Source organism: Carassius carassius, chromosome 17, assembly GCF_963082965.1.
Source record: "Carassius carassius chromosome 17, fCarCar2.1, whole genome shotgun sequence".
NCBI classification, from domain to species: Eukaryota; Metazoa; Chordata; class Actinopteri; order Cypriniformes; family Cyprinidae; genus Carassius; species Carassius carassius.
This window is the reverse complement of record NC_081771.1, coordinates 6,120,286-6,135,933: the sequence shown is the minus strand read 5'-3', so window position 1 is coordinate 6,135,933 and position 15,648 is coordinate 6,120,286. Positions and strand designations below refer to the sequence as shown.

General features: G+C 35.6%; 1 protein-coding gene and 1 long non-coding RNA gene across 3 annotated transcripts in view; one reads left to right on the top strand and one right to left on the bottom strand.

Moving 5' to 3' along the window:
- Positions 1–15,648, bottom strand: part of LOC132160860 (metabotropic glutamate receptor 4-like) — a 184,899-nt gene that overhangs the window by 21,451 nt on the left and 147,800 nt on the right. For both annotated transcript variants that reach the window (XM_059570572.1, XM_059570571.1), the window contains exon 10: positions 12,408–12,657. In XM_059570572.1, the coding sequence (XP_059426555.1) occupies positions 12,408–12,657 (250 nt within the window). The remainder of the gene's footprint in view (positions 1–12,407; positions 12,658–15,648) is intronic.
- Positions 4,552–5,571, top strand: LOC132160859 (uncharacterized). The gene is made up of 2 exons (XR_009438079.1): positions 4,552–5,007; positions 5,439–5,571. It is a non-coding gene; the product is annotated as an uncharacterized LOC132160859 (long non-coding RNA).

Genomic DNA, 15,648 nt, shown 5'->3' with positions numbered 1-15,648 from the left:
CAACATGATCTGTGTATTCTGTATTCTGGGGGGAAAGGGTTTTTATAAATAATATATGAAGCATACATTTTTTACTATATTATAGACAGTGATGCACCAAAAAAATTGCAGCAACAAAAAATATGATTAAAACAGCAATTTTTGGTTTTGGCTGAAATAGTTTTGAAGGGCCGAAACTGTTGACTAATCACATTTTCGTTTTTTTTTTACTGATAATGATATGGATTATGTAAAGGGGTGATATGATGATGCTAAAAATAACATTATTTTGTGTATTTTGTGTAATGAAATGTGTTTATGCGGTTTAAGGTTTAAAAAAAAGCCATTATTTTCCACATACTGTACATTATTGTTTCTCCTCTATGCCCCGCCTTCTGAAACGTGTCAATTTTTACAAGGGTCATCGTTCTGAAAAGCGAGGTATTCTGTGATTGGCCAGCTAACCAGTGCGTTGTTATTAGCCGAATACCTCAAGCGTGTGACGGAAATGTTATGCCCCTTAACATATTGTGATGCTGTGTCCGGCCGGAGCCATGAGACATAAACATAAAAACCCATTATAACCATGATATAAACATGACTTCTAGTCGTGTCCTCTTTTGGAAGGCCAAACTAAGTAGTTTCACTTTCTCAGCAAAACAGCATCACACACGGCAGGCTTGAGTAAGTGAAGGCTGGAGGCCTAGAGGCCTAAAGTGAGCCGCTTGAGAATGATGTGGTAAGTGGATTCTACAAAGGAGCTTGCGGCAACCACATGTGACGACCCCGGGCTGGACTACAGATATCGTCCTCATTTGGAAGGCCAAACAAAGTAGTTTCGCTTTCACAACCAAACACACAGCATCTATACAACACGACAACTGCAGCAACAAAAATTTTGCTGGAACATGTTTGATTTAAACAGATTCCATGTTTAATGTTTAATTTGATTAGAGATTTAATTGTTTATTGATTACAAATCTTTAATAACAGTAATTCTCCTATTCATTTTATTAATGTTTAGAGCACCATCTAGTGGCAAGTTTTATGTTACGTTTAATTGGGATTTCTGGTGTTCACGTGAATCGGGAAGTAGTGAGTGCTCCATGCGGGCAGCTGTAACGATGGCTCTCTTTAGTTGTCGTATATTTCTGTAATCTGTAACCTTGCAACAGCATCGCTTGTAAGTATTGATCTGATTTGCTTTAATGTTCATTATACCTGTATATAAATGTAAACTGTTAAGGTCAAAATGAATTGTCATTTTCACTGAGCTATTGCATTGCCACATTCTACTTTAGCGTCCTATCGCTGTATTGTGTATTTACATAGGAAAGACTGTGTATTTCCAAGCACCACAGCATATTACATCAATGTGAATGTCATTTTGCTTCTGTAGTTTTGTTCATTTCTTGACAATATTATTTAATGTGTCCATTTGTTTATTTGTAGTTTCACTCCATACCCAATACCATTAAACCTGTGGCAAACGAATTTCTTGTCTTCAGAGTTGTGTGAGGGAAGGGAGTTTATCTGACTGTCAAAACAAAACTAAAGCAATGTTGATGACAGTACAAAAACACTATACTAAGTAGACAGCCTAAAGGCCCTTTTTACCGCCGCGGCGTCTGTAAAGTGCATTTGCAGCTTTTGACCGCCGAGTGGCGCTTTAACCACAAGTTATCAAACAAGCTCATCACAGCACATTTTCGCAAATAGACGTCAGTCAGTTATTTTATCTAAACAGATCAAGATTTCAAAATCAAATAGCCTACTGATAATGTAGTAGCACTGTAAGATTACATTTGTTTGAATGCATTATTGCTAAAGCGATTGCGTGTGAATGTGCTTTATCTGTTTAAATCATGCTTTAACCCAAAAATAATCAGTAAAAGAAACAGACAAACTCATATAGCCTTTAACATCCCGCTCGACTATTGCAGTCATTATAACCTGATCAAGCCATATCTATGTTTAACATGAATTCTTGTTGAATATGCAGTTATATTACGGGCTGTTGGCATGAATTGTACTTGTGATGGAGGCTCCAGTCAGAATCACACCGCTCCGCTCATCCTTTGCTCCGCAGCGTGTCTCTGTCAGACTCACGGGGGGGGGGGGGATTGGGGGGGTTGAGCCACTCTGAACTACGGGAGAACTGAGTGGTGCGTCGGTGGATGTTAAAAAGAAAACCGATTTTCATTCAAACAAACCGATGTAAATTACAAATTCGAGTTAATTGATAAAATCGATTTATCACTCAGCCCTTCTTGCTTTCATATTATTTAATGAAAAAAAAATGCAGCTGCATTTAAATGCAGGTGTGTAAAATATGTGCAAGAATTGCACTTGCACTGTGATGGTAGATGTGCAGCTTTCATTCTTATTTATTTTATATTCATTACAAATCTTGTTTGGTTTCATTTTGGATAATTGCATGTAAAAAATAATTTTTGTTGTAATGCAAATGTGAATTAATATTCATATGCAAGTATTTGTGCAAAAATTATTAATTCGCATTAATGACAGGGCGCATTAATATTCAACATTCAACAATCTGTGAATGTTGCATTTCTCTGTCGGAGAGAGCCAGCACTGTGAATTTCATCTTGCAGCAGACAAGAAGACATTTGTTTATTAATAAATAATTAAAATGTCTCATTTTTCACAATTATTAGGCTACTTCTGCATGTACTTAGTGGCAAACTTAATGCATGTGCTTGAGCGCGGAATATATTAAGATTTGATTATGTAAATTTAATATAAACCTCTGATTAGTTGAATATAACAAATGAACGACTAGAACTAGAAAAAACATACATGTGGACAGACCATTTTTTAGTCTATAACCAAAACAACAGTCCTATATAAACCGGTTCAGCAAATTTGAAAGCCTCATAAGACACTGTCCATATGAAAGAGCAATTCACACCTTTATCTCGACCCCCACAAGCCACACATAACTAATCCTAAAAACCCAACCCCCTCCAGCTGAACAGAATTCGGTCTGTGTTTTGGCTCTGAGGAACGTTCAGCAGCACTACTCTTTGTATTCATTATATTCTCGCAGCCCATATTATTATTTTCACAAGACCATAATGATAATAACAAATCATCAATTAATAATTAATCATTATTTTAAGAAAATCATTGTTATTTGTGATCGTGGATGTTTGCGGAAGGCTTTAAGACCAAGCGGAATCCTCTGTTCCCGCCACTTTGATTTCAGGTATATTATGCATTTTTTATTGACATTGATATTTTTACATTTATTTCCAGAGAGATATTATTGAGTTTTCAGGCTAAAGTGGTCTTGCTGTTGTAAACACGTTTGCTATTGTAGAAAAAAAAATTGCGTCACATTTAAAATATAATTATATTTTAATTCATTTCTGAATTGTTTTTATTTTTATAATGATAATTCAGAGAATCAGAAAATCTGAACAAGTCTGATCAGTGTTGTGATAATTATTTTTAAGGCACTCTACATGTTATAAAATAAATAAGTACTGTAATATAATAATATAATAAAATAAATAATAATATAATAAAAGTTTAGTCAAATAAAATGACCAGACCCTTCGATGCCTGTGAAACTTTTCTCCCTCAAATTGCACGCTAGCGTTACTTCTACACTACAGGCTACACACAGCAATATAAACAACATATCTGAATGTTCTCACATCACATCGTCCATGTAAAATAATAATAACTTTGCTGAGAATGAAACACCACTTACCAGCTGCTGCGGTGTTGAAAATATCATCTAGCAATTAAAAAAAGCGCGTGAGGAATCGTCCCGCTCGGATGAGGTCGTCGTCTATCAGGTGAAAGGTCATCATGTTGGTCATTTTATTTACGGCTAAATTATTATTAATAAATTGTACTAGTATTATGATTGGGCATGGGCGGGCTGTTGGTGATTTTTAAATGCAAATCTGCATACAGTATGCAGTTCACTATTTGATGCAAGATTAAAAGCCACCATAAAAATGTCCTTAAAGCAACACTATGTAACATTTTTTACCTTAAAATAATGTTTCCAAAATCGTTTCAGTGGTTCATCAAGTTGTAACAGGGTGAAAGGCACTTATGCCTCCCTGGAGTCCCTGGAATGATGCGAAGTCATAAACACAGTGGTAGCTAATTTGTATGTAGTTTTCAAATTAAAATAATCATTAATTCTTCTCTCTTTAAACCAAATCAATTAAGATTATGAGAAATTTGAATCAATGAATACATTTGGAAAATCTTTAATAAATTATATTTAACTTTTATTTCCAAAATAAGTAAAATCAAAGACATCATTCATTTTATTATTACTTGAAATATACTCAATAATGATGGTTTATATTTTACTGTCTATGCATTGCGCTCGTTTTGTCATCTTACTTCCAGCTGAGGAACCGGACGTAACCTACCTAAGCTAGTGGCTAGATAACAGAACGCCAATATATCAACAATGATGATGGTTTATATAGTGTATAATATAATACACATTTTACATTTGTTTTTACATATTTGTTGGGCCCCCTGTCAGCCAGGGGCCCTTGGAATTGTTCTAACTTTCCCCCCCTATTCACCTTATTTTCCATGGCAACAACGGTGCCGCCATTGCGCTCGTTTTGTCATCTTACTTCCGGCTGAGGGACCGGACGTAACGTACCTAAGCTAATGGCTAGATAACAGAACGCCAATATATCAAGTATTATATGCTTAGTTAGGGGCTGCATAACAATTGTATTAAAAAAAAACAATTGCACCAACGATGTAGCGAACACATTGTGAAGCGGTCGGAGTGTTGTGGTGCACTTTACAATTTACACCCACCACCTAAAGAAGAGAAGCACCTGAGGAAATGGATGAAGGCGCTAAATTTGAAGCGCCCACCCAAGCGCTCTTATGTGTATTCGTACCATTTCATGGACGGGAAGGCGAATGACGAACACCCTTACCCCGAGAAATGGCTCGACTACGATGTTCCGTTAAAGAGGTCACGCCGGGGGATAAAAAGGTTGTCAGATTCGGGTAAGCTAACCTTAACTTAACTAGCTATGTGTTTCCTCGCCTAACCTTAGATTTATGAAGTCCATTCTATGAATACATATAAGATCAGTAACAGGCAGTTAACGAAGTACAACAAATTTTCCATGATTACCATTGTCCACCTATTTATTTAATATTTACGGAAGTACAAGATATTATAGTACATTACAATAGCTCACATTATTCCTGCTACAGAGATTGCAGGTGATAGCAGGCCAGCTAGCTACATTTCTCATTCAGATACTGACCTACGTTTGAACACTACAGTTAAGAGTGTGTATACTGTTTTGTTTCTAATGCATCTCTCTCACACACACACACACACACACAGTTCTAAGTTCGGGTCCCATCATATATTAATACTCATGATATATTGTAAGTACTAATTTAAAATTTTTTAATTATTTCCACAGATGTATCGATGGCCGCCAGTGATGCAGTGGACAACTGTGAGGGTGATCAGATCCACATGCCCCTGATCTTGCTTAAAGTCACCAGAAGTTACCTGCTGTAATAAGTTATTTTTATGAACCTTTACAGTGTCACCTGACATTACCTGCTGTAAATTGTTTTTATTTATTTATCTTAATTTGATCTTTTTTTTATCTTTAATCTCTGATTTGAAGGAATAAGTCATGTCAAGTTTGCAAGTTAATTGCATCTTGGTTTATTACATATGGAAATAAAATGTTGAAATTTTATAGGATGGTCAGTAGGATGTGTCTCTTGCTTCCTGAAAACAACAAACACTGATCAACAAATCACAAATGATTTTATACAACTTATATTAAATTATCCATGTTCTAAAAAACAAATCAAAGTCTGTCTCTTGTTTAACACAACTGATTTAAAACAACTTATTTCATATAGTTAGTCTTCACCCACATCCTCTACATCCCATCCCAATTACCTAATATCCTATCCTTAACCTAATTATTCTCATTCCTGCTTATTTACAAAGCTGCAAGTATCTTGTGGAAAGCAGCAGGTAGCCTGCCTGAAACTCATCTGACACGAGGAAGCATACACTTAAAATAAAAGGTTTGTAGTCTAGCTACAGTCTTGGCACAGAATTGCTCATTGTGTGGCACATGTAACTTGCTGTGATGGAACCCAGATGAGCAGCTTACAGGTCCTCAGCCCTGTACAGAACATGGCAAACCTAAAATACATTTCAAAGATTTTACAGTTGTCTTATTTCAGAATCATTCATTATTATTATTATTACACTTGACGTTTACCTACATTATTCATTGATTAGGCTTAATGTACACCTAGCAAATCTTACCTTTACCTTACTTTTTGCATATACACTGTGCAGAATTAAGAGGCAAGTTGATTTTCTGATCATATTTTTTGGTAAAATTTACCAATTCCAAACCACACCAATCTTAACTATTAATTTTGCATTTAATCTTTTATAAGTGATATATAATCTTTTTTTGGCTTGTTTTATTTCTAAAAGAAAATCTGCCTAATAATTATGCATACCTGGAAATACAGCGTTTTTCACTTCCAAGTTCCAGCCTCCTCCATTTTTAATGTGTAATTGATAAACGTTCACTTACCTTACTCCACTGTACAATTAAGTTATTAGACAAAATACTTAGTCTGATGATGGTCATCAAACACGTTAATATACTTTTAAACATTTATAACTTTGTGTATGTTAACATCACACACACACACACACACACACACACACACAAAACTATCCAGCACCATGCTGAGAGGTTTAGACTGCTCGACTGGCTGGTTGCGCGTTCAATTTTAAAAAGAGGAAAAAACCCTCGCTGTGTAACAGTACATGACCCACTGTCTCACTATGTAAATACTGGTAAGCCTCGGTACATTTAAAAAAAAAAATCATTTTTCCTTGCTGCTCCATCAACTCCTTCTGGCAGGGCAGTTAAATATATAGGTTAACTCTGGCCACTTCTTCATATCCTCTAACATTACCCACGTTAACAGCGAAGATGGATGGGATCTTACAACTACTAAACTAGTAACCGGACGTGCCATATCGGTTTAGCGGAAGTCGCTAATGCGGAAAAAATGCGGAAATGCGAAGTATTAAAAGTGGGCGGGGCGGAATAAGGTGAATACGGTGCCCATGTGTGGAGTAAGTGGACCGCTGCTAACGCTGAATGTCTGGTGAATGACTGCTGTTTCCAGTGAATATGTGCACGAGACACCAGCGCGATCAAACAGCTGAAACAGAAAATACAAAATTTTTGGACACACATAAGGAATAATTAAAAAATGCAAAGTGTTAGTAGTTTGAAAAAAATCAAGAATAAAAACAGAGTTAATAATAATTATTGCTAAATGCTGGACCGTTCCCATTTCGCTCTGCATATGGAACCTGAAGATTTTTTTTTAAACCAAGAATGAACCGAAATGAAAATGAAGCTTTTTATCCGTATATATACTGTATATATACACTGTATATATATATATATATATATATATATATATATATATATATATATATACACACACACACACATACATACATACATACATAGGCCTTATATTTATTTACTGTTTAATAACAATAGCATGCATGTGATCCTTTGTGTAAAGGTCTTCTTTTAATTTTTGATGAGTAGACTGTAGCCTAAGACTATCTTACGTTTTAAAATTAACTCACTGTAAATGTTTGAATATTTTTTAAAGACGTTACAATGTTGTATCATAATGTTATTGTTGTTTTACTTCTTCCTTTTATCTAATTTTAAAATTACATTCATTTCGCAATCCATCCCTTTGCGCCACCTGGCGGTAGTTTCGCGAATAATTTTAACACGCGGCTGAATTACAGTTACCAATTAGGCTGTCTACCTACTGTACAATGAGAATAAAAGGTGTTAGAACGAGCCGTTTTAGGGGGGTGTGGGCAAGTCTTAACTTGTATAAAGAATATCTCTTTGGATTTGAGACTTTAGTCTTTGCAACTCTACAGATCTTCTTTATGCACCAAGAGCTTGTTATACTTCAAAGAGAAAGGAAAAATTGAAATTGCATCAGATGACCCCTTTAATCTTAAGATCGATCTTTTATTCTATGCTGTTTTCTGTTGGTGCGTGGACTTCACTAAACATTATTTGTAGTGCATCTGCCATCCAAATAACTGCAACAGCCTTGAATTTTTGCTTTTAATATAAAACACTGTCAGCTTTCAAATTCTGTTAATTTTATCCAAAATACAAACAATAAGTGTGGTTTTGATAATCTAAGCATGAATGAACATCAGAAGGGCTGTTGAAAGTAACAGTAGAACTTACAGAAATTTATCATGTCTCAAGTAATGTAGGGAAGTCCATAAATCAGCTCCTAAACAATGTCAAGTAGTGTTGTATTTATCTCAGGAAGGCCCTTCAGTGTCCATAATGTCATCAGTCAGCTACAAAGAAATGAACACTAGATGCTACTATATTACATATTCATAATATTTTACTTAATCTGTTTGAATGTTTGAATAAAAACAAGTTCCTATTACAGCCAGCATTTATATTACATTTACATTTATTAATTTAGCAGACGCTTTTATCCAAAGCGACTTACAGATGAGGACAGTGGAAGCAATCAAAAACAACAAAAAGAGCAATGATATATAAGTGCTATAACAAGTCTCAGTTAGGTTAACACAGTACACGTAGCATGGGATTTTAAATAAAATAATATATATAAAAAAGAAAACAGAATAAAAAAAGAATAGAGCAAGGTAGTGTCACAGTGTCTGGGTTGTGTTCCCTGGGTTTCCACTAGGTGTCCTCCTTTCTCACGGTGTCTGTCTCCTTATCACTTCCTGTTCCCTTATTTGGTCACCTTCCTCCTGTTTAGTAATTGATTGTTCCCCACCTGTCTCCTGTTCCCTCATTATCCTTCTGTGTATTTATACCCGGTCTGTCTGAGTCTGTGTGACGGAGTCCTTGTTTAATGTTCCTTGTTGAATGTTAATTCATGTCCGTCAGTTCTTGTCCTTGCCTTGTCTTCTTGTTTGGTTTGTTATGTTTGGATATTCTGGTTTTGACCCTGCCTGGACTGTTTACCCCTTTGGATTACCCTTCAAATAAAGGACTTACCTGCAATTGGTTCCCTCTCCTGTGTTTTCTGTAACACCGTACGTGACAGGTAGTGAGATCTTTACACATACACACACACACACACACACATACAATTTTATAATAAATGAAAAGAAAATAGAATACAAAAAGATTAGAAAGGTAGTTAGATTTTATTTAAAGAATAGAATTAGAATAGTGAGTGTTAAAGTTAGAGGGTCAAATAAAGATGGAAGAGATGTGTTTTAAGACGATTCTTGAAGATGGCTAAGGACTCAGCTGCTCGGATTGAGTTGGGGAGGTCATTCCACCAGGAGAGAACATTTAATTTAAAAGTCCGTAAAAGTGACTTTGTGCTTCTTTGGGATGGCACCATTAAGCGATGTTCACTTGCAGAACGCAAGCTTCTAGAGGGCACATAAGTCTGAAGTAACAAATTTAGGTAAATGGGTGCAGACAGTGGCGGCTCTAGACAAATTTTACTAGGGGGGCCAAGGAGGGGCCAGTGTTTAACCAGAGGGGCACATTAAAAATGGCAACATATTTTATTTAAATTTAATGCAAATAAATACAAAAAGTAATTCTTGAAAAAATCTACACAGTAATTTTACACAATCTAAACATGTTAATAAAAACAAATCACTATTAGTACTCTTATAAAATTCAATCAGGCAATCATACATTTCACAATTTAATATATATATATATATATATATTTATAATGCTTACACTTCACTACACGGAAATAATATACAATTAAATTATGCTTATTTTAAATGTATTGTACAGGCTAAAAATATAATAAGCTTTTAATAATCTTTCAGTGCGCAAAACCATGATAATATGAAACGCTTCAAAACTGAGCTCACAAAGTGATTTTTAAAGTTTACGGCTTTTAAAACGTGTGTGATCTAACAGGCACAAGCGAGTCTTTTAAAAACAGCAACAAACATAAAATACAAATACACAAAATAAAGTCATTTTATGCAAATCCACAGCTTTTTTATCTACAGATCAAGCATTATAATGTGAGTATATAATATTGGAGAGAGTTTTACCATGCATCCTGCTGTAAATGGACGAGGTGCGCGCTATTTGAATACTGAATAAAGAATGATTGACAGCCGCAGAGGAGGGAAAACAAGGTTTCCGTAAACTTTAATTTAATGATGTAAATAGTCTTCTGTCCATAACATTAAGCTATGGAATTGCTTCAGATGACTTTGAGAAATTACAATAAGACCCAAGTCACCCAAACTTATGTGAAAAAAACGGGAGGCGCCGAAAAGCGTGATGTTTGCATCCCTGAATATGATTAAGTTCCTAAGTGTTTGGGTGCGCTGCACTAATTTACCCGTGTAGAACGTTGCGTCACATTAGTTCCGCTTTTGGCGCTCGCGTGTAAAATCATATTACTTTTTTTTTTCTCCACGGGGGTGGCCACAGGGGTGGCCAGGGACATGTCTACAGAGGCACGGGCCTCCCTAGGCCTCCGTGTAGAACTGGGTGCAGAGCCAGTGGTAGTTTTGTAGGCAAACATTAATGCCTTGAATTTTATGCGAGCAGCTATTGGAAGCCAGTGCAAATTGATAAACAGAGGTGTGACGTGTATTCTTTTTGGCTCATTAAAAATTTATCTTGCTGCCGCGTTCTGATTAATTGTAAAGGTTTGATACAATTGGTTGTTTTATAGTTCAACAACAAATTAAGAGTACAAACTTCATTCTGTTCATGAAACAAAGGGACAAAAAAAAACAGTAATTTAAATGTTTATACAACTTTGGTTTCATTTTTTGGCTCAATGACAACATTAATATCATTCATTCAAATTTTGGCCTAATGAAACCTTTCATTTACTGGTGTTAAATTAATTTCGGCGAATGTCTTACTATGTCTACTGAAAGGGTGAAATGGATTTATATTTGCATTTTATTTTTCTCCCTCTCTGGTGCATTTGGAATCACATCACAGATTAAGGTAATGAAAATGCTAATGCTAGAGGCTATTCGAAAAAAAATCGTAGACTAAGAGGAAGTCTGGGGAATCAAGGCACAATCAATGATGTCTCAAAATTGCTGTACTGTAGCTACATTCACATAGGCAGTGAAGCACACTTTTAGTCTGTGAATTACTAAATTTTTGTGCATATATAACACATGCAAACCAGATGGCACAAAATCTGTCTACTGAGGACTCTGTATTCCAGATATAGCACCAGAAGATAGCGCCTCTTGTCTGTTTTCGCAGGTTTCTCTTAATAAGTATGTCATTTGGGGACATGCAAAATAAAGGGCAACGTCAATGCAAATGAATTAAATAGTTCTTGCAAAGTTATTTATCTCCTCAAAACTTCAGAAAAGGTGTGCAAATGAATACCACATTAGATTAAGAGCACAAAAACATATGAGGTCACATTCAAACTTAAAACATATAAAACACACTCATCTGCAAGACAGTACCTATTCAGATGCTGCAACTAAGTGTATAAAAAATTACAAAATGAAAACTTTTTTTGTACCAAACTTAAATTGAAAACCTAACTATATAAAATGAAACAAGTGCATGTGTGGCTATTTACCCTTAGTATAACCATAATGCTTAATGACAATTTGACATACAGTGCAAGCAAATTAGTATAATTTATTTAGGATCTTGGTAAATAGGGGCCATATTTATGCGAACAAAGACTCAGGCTTTCGTTTCTCTTTCAAGAAGGCTACAAGTTTGCTTCTGTTCTAGTATGCGAGTTATTTCTGCTGAGGCAGCAGGGTTTTATTTACTGCTGTATTACAAAGCTTGTTGATCAGCTGCTGTGTTTTATTGATATTTAAATTAGCAGGAGATGGATTTCAGTAAGGATTGTTGTACCGATTCAACCGATTTGCCTCTTGATAATTTAAAAAACACACCGCCAACACATATCTGATGCCAAATGTTTAGATTCTAACATAATGAAACCAAAAAAACCTTTCGCAATGTGAGCCAGACGATTAGCGGGTTGTCTTGTTATGATCATCACACAGACTCCATTAAATGTCTTCATTGCATTATAAAAAGAACGTTATATTGGTTTGGAATGATCAAGGTGTAAATAATAACAGATTTGTTGATTCTGGGTGAATTCAGCCTTTAAAAGAAAGTAAAATCTAAAGCAGCTGTATCCAGACTGCTGAGACATTTTGCAACCCTCTTCAAATTCAGATCATTTTAAGTGAGCAAAGGAATGATGATGAATTAAATTTGTAAAGATTACAATAACAAGTTTATTGCCGTATAAAAATCAAACAAAAAGTGTTTGATGTCAAACCCGCTCACCCTGAGTTTCCAGGTTCTCACACAGCTCCGACTTGGCTTCTCCGTTGGGCCGCAGGCTGGCCTTGGGGTTGAACTTGTTAGACATGGTGGCGGCAGTGACCACAGCTTTCAGGCTGCGAGTGCTGCGTTTGGCCACATTCTGCTCCGGGTGGAAGAGCACCACATAGACTTTCGGCATGTAGAGCATCCCCAGAGACACAGACGCACTCAGACTCACCGAGATGGTCAGCGTGGTCGTTTGTATGTACATCTGCGAAACAAAATCACAGCACATGAAAATTAGAAATCGCTGAAAACAATGCCATTACTAGATGCCATACTGTGTCGTAATTGGTTAATCACAGCTTTCTGTGGCCAAATATTTTTGTATAATGAAACTGGATATTTTTCTGTTGCGCTGGGCAACCAATACCCAGCAGTGTGCTAGTTTTATATCACACCATGGTCTATTTCTTCCCACATAATCAAATAATTTTCACTGAAATCAATATTTCAAGTCCATTTATTTACTTATTTGATTGCCATGGAATAATGTAAGAGATAATTCAGGCCATTATTACAAACTACAGCCCTTCAGGATGGCACAATAGCCTTCTGCTTCACCTATCAGGGGTGCATTATGCAATAATGAAGATTTGTTCACATGACCTGGGACCTTCATCTCACGAGGGCTTGTTGACATAATAAACCCCTGATCTAACTGACACAGTCAATATGTCAAATCTCAACAGAGAGTGACTCAACATGCCCAAAGCACCAAGCACCATCACCACTTTCAAATATGCGTAATTCTCTGCTACATAATATGCAAATGACTAGAATGTCAGAATACACAGTATTCCTGATATAACAGGCAGATGACGGACAGCATTTGCTGATATTATGAAGTGTTTAAACTGAGGTTATGACAGTTAACTAAAACCATAAAAAAAAACATAATTTCTCTCAGAAATCTAATTTCAGTTAGTTTCCAAGGGAAAGTACATTTCTCATTTTTATTTAAAGTACTTAAATAACTAAAACTAAATTAAAAAAATTATTAAAAAAAGGGGAAATAAGTTTTTTTTTTATAAAATGACAAAACACAAACTATTACACAAATGTAAGTAAAAACAAACAACACAAAAATAAAATCTTATTTAAAATATGAGAACAAAACTATAATTGTATATCAATGATACAAAAACACTGACTAAACCAACCTGCTCTTTGCTCTTTATACCCACAGTTCAAATGAAAAACTACAAGATGAATTCTTTAGGAACTTCATTTGTTATAATAGACTTTACTGTACAAATTTATCACATATTCAATTCAAGTTTATTTGTATAGCGCTTTTTACAATACAAATCGTTACAAAGCAACTTTACAGAAAATTATGTTTCTACAATATTTAGTAGTAGCTTATAAGTGGTGACCGTCAGTTTGTGCACGTATGACAGGATTTTTAGAAAAATTAATACAAGACGTAGTCAGCCAGATGATGAACATTATTGACATTATTAATTAATAATTATTATATGATGCAGTCACACTTGTAGCAATATTTGTTAGTTCTGTTTGTTGATTCAGGGTTAGCATCATCTGAGGTCCTCTGATGGTCAGCATCATCTCTTCTCAGGTGTTCTGGATCCAGACTGGAGCTTGTGTAAATCCTAGTTACAAAACATAGAAACAAAATAGAGACATCATTAGCATAGCTGCTGATCCAACAAAGTAAAATTAGTTTAACCCAAGCTAATTAATAAGAATGCACATTTGATCAGATGCAACTACACTCACAATTTAAGAGATACATTATTCGAATGCTTGGCGAAAGAGAAGCATTTTTAATCTAGATTTAAACAGAGAGAGTGTGTCTGAACCCCGAACATTATCAGGAAGGCTATTCCAGAGTTGGGGATCCAAATGTGAGAAAGCTCTACCTCCTTTAGTGGACTTTGCTATCCTAGGAACTACCAAAAGTCCAGCGTTTTGTGACCTTAGGGAGCGTGATGGATTGTAACGTGGTAGAAGGCTAGTTAGGTACGCAGGAGCTAAACCATTTAGGGCCTTATAGGTAAGTAATGATAATTTGTAACTGATACGGAACTTAATAGGTAGCCAGTGCAGAGACTGTAAAATTGGGGTAATATGATCATATTTTCTTGACCTCGTAAGGACTCTAGCTGCTGCTTTTTGGACTACCTGTAGCTTGTTTATTGAAGAAGCAGGACAACCACCTAGAAGTGCATTACAATAGTCCAGTCTAGAGGTCATAAATGCATGAACTAGCTTTTCTGCATCAGAAACAGATAACATGTTTCGTAGCTTGGCAATGTTTCTAAGATGGAAGAATGCAGTTTTTGTAACATGGGAAATATGATTTTCAAAAGACAAATTGCTGTCTAATATAACACCCAGATTTCTGACTGTAGAGGAAGTAACAGTACATCCGTCTAGTTGCAGATTGTAATCTACAAGATTCTGTGTAGTGTTTTATGGTCCAATAATTAATATCTCTGTCTTATCCGAGTTTAATTAGAGAAAATTATTTGTCATCCAATCTTTTACATTTTTAACACACTCTGTTAGCTTAGATAATTTAGAAGTTTCATCTGGTCTCGTTGAGATATATAGTTGTGTATCATCAGCATAACAGTGGAAGCTAATTCTGTATTTTCTAATAATATTACCATGGGGCAACATGTATATTGAAAATAGAAGGGGACCTAGGACGGATCCTTGTGGCACTCCATATTTTACTGATGATAAATGAGATGACACCCCATTTAAGTAAACAAAATGGTAGCGATCGGACAGGTAGGATCTAAACCATCTTAGAGCCTGCCCTTGAATACCTGTATAGTTTTGTAATCTATCTATGATGTCATGATCTATGGTGTCGAACGCAGCACTAAGATCAAGTAAGACTATAAATGAGATGCAGCCTTGATCTGACGCAAGAAGCAGGTCATTTGTAATTTTAACAAGTGCAGTTTCTGTGCTATGGTGGGGCCTGAAACCTGACTGAAATTCTTCATACAGATCATTTTTGTGCAGGAAGGTGCTCAATTGAGCAGACACAACTTTTTCTAAAATTTTAGACATAAATGGAAGATTTGAAATGGGCCTATAATTTGCCAGTACACTAGGATCTAGTTTTGGTTTCTTAATAAGAGGCTTGATAAGCGCCAGCTTGAATGGTTTTGGGATGTGACCTAAAGATAACGATGAGTTAATGATATTCAGAAGCGGTTCT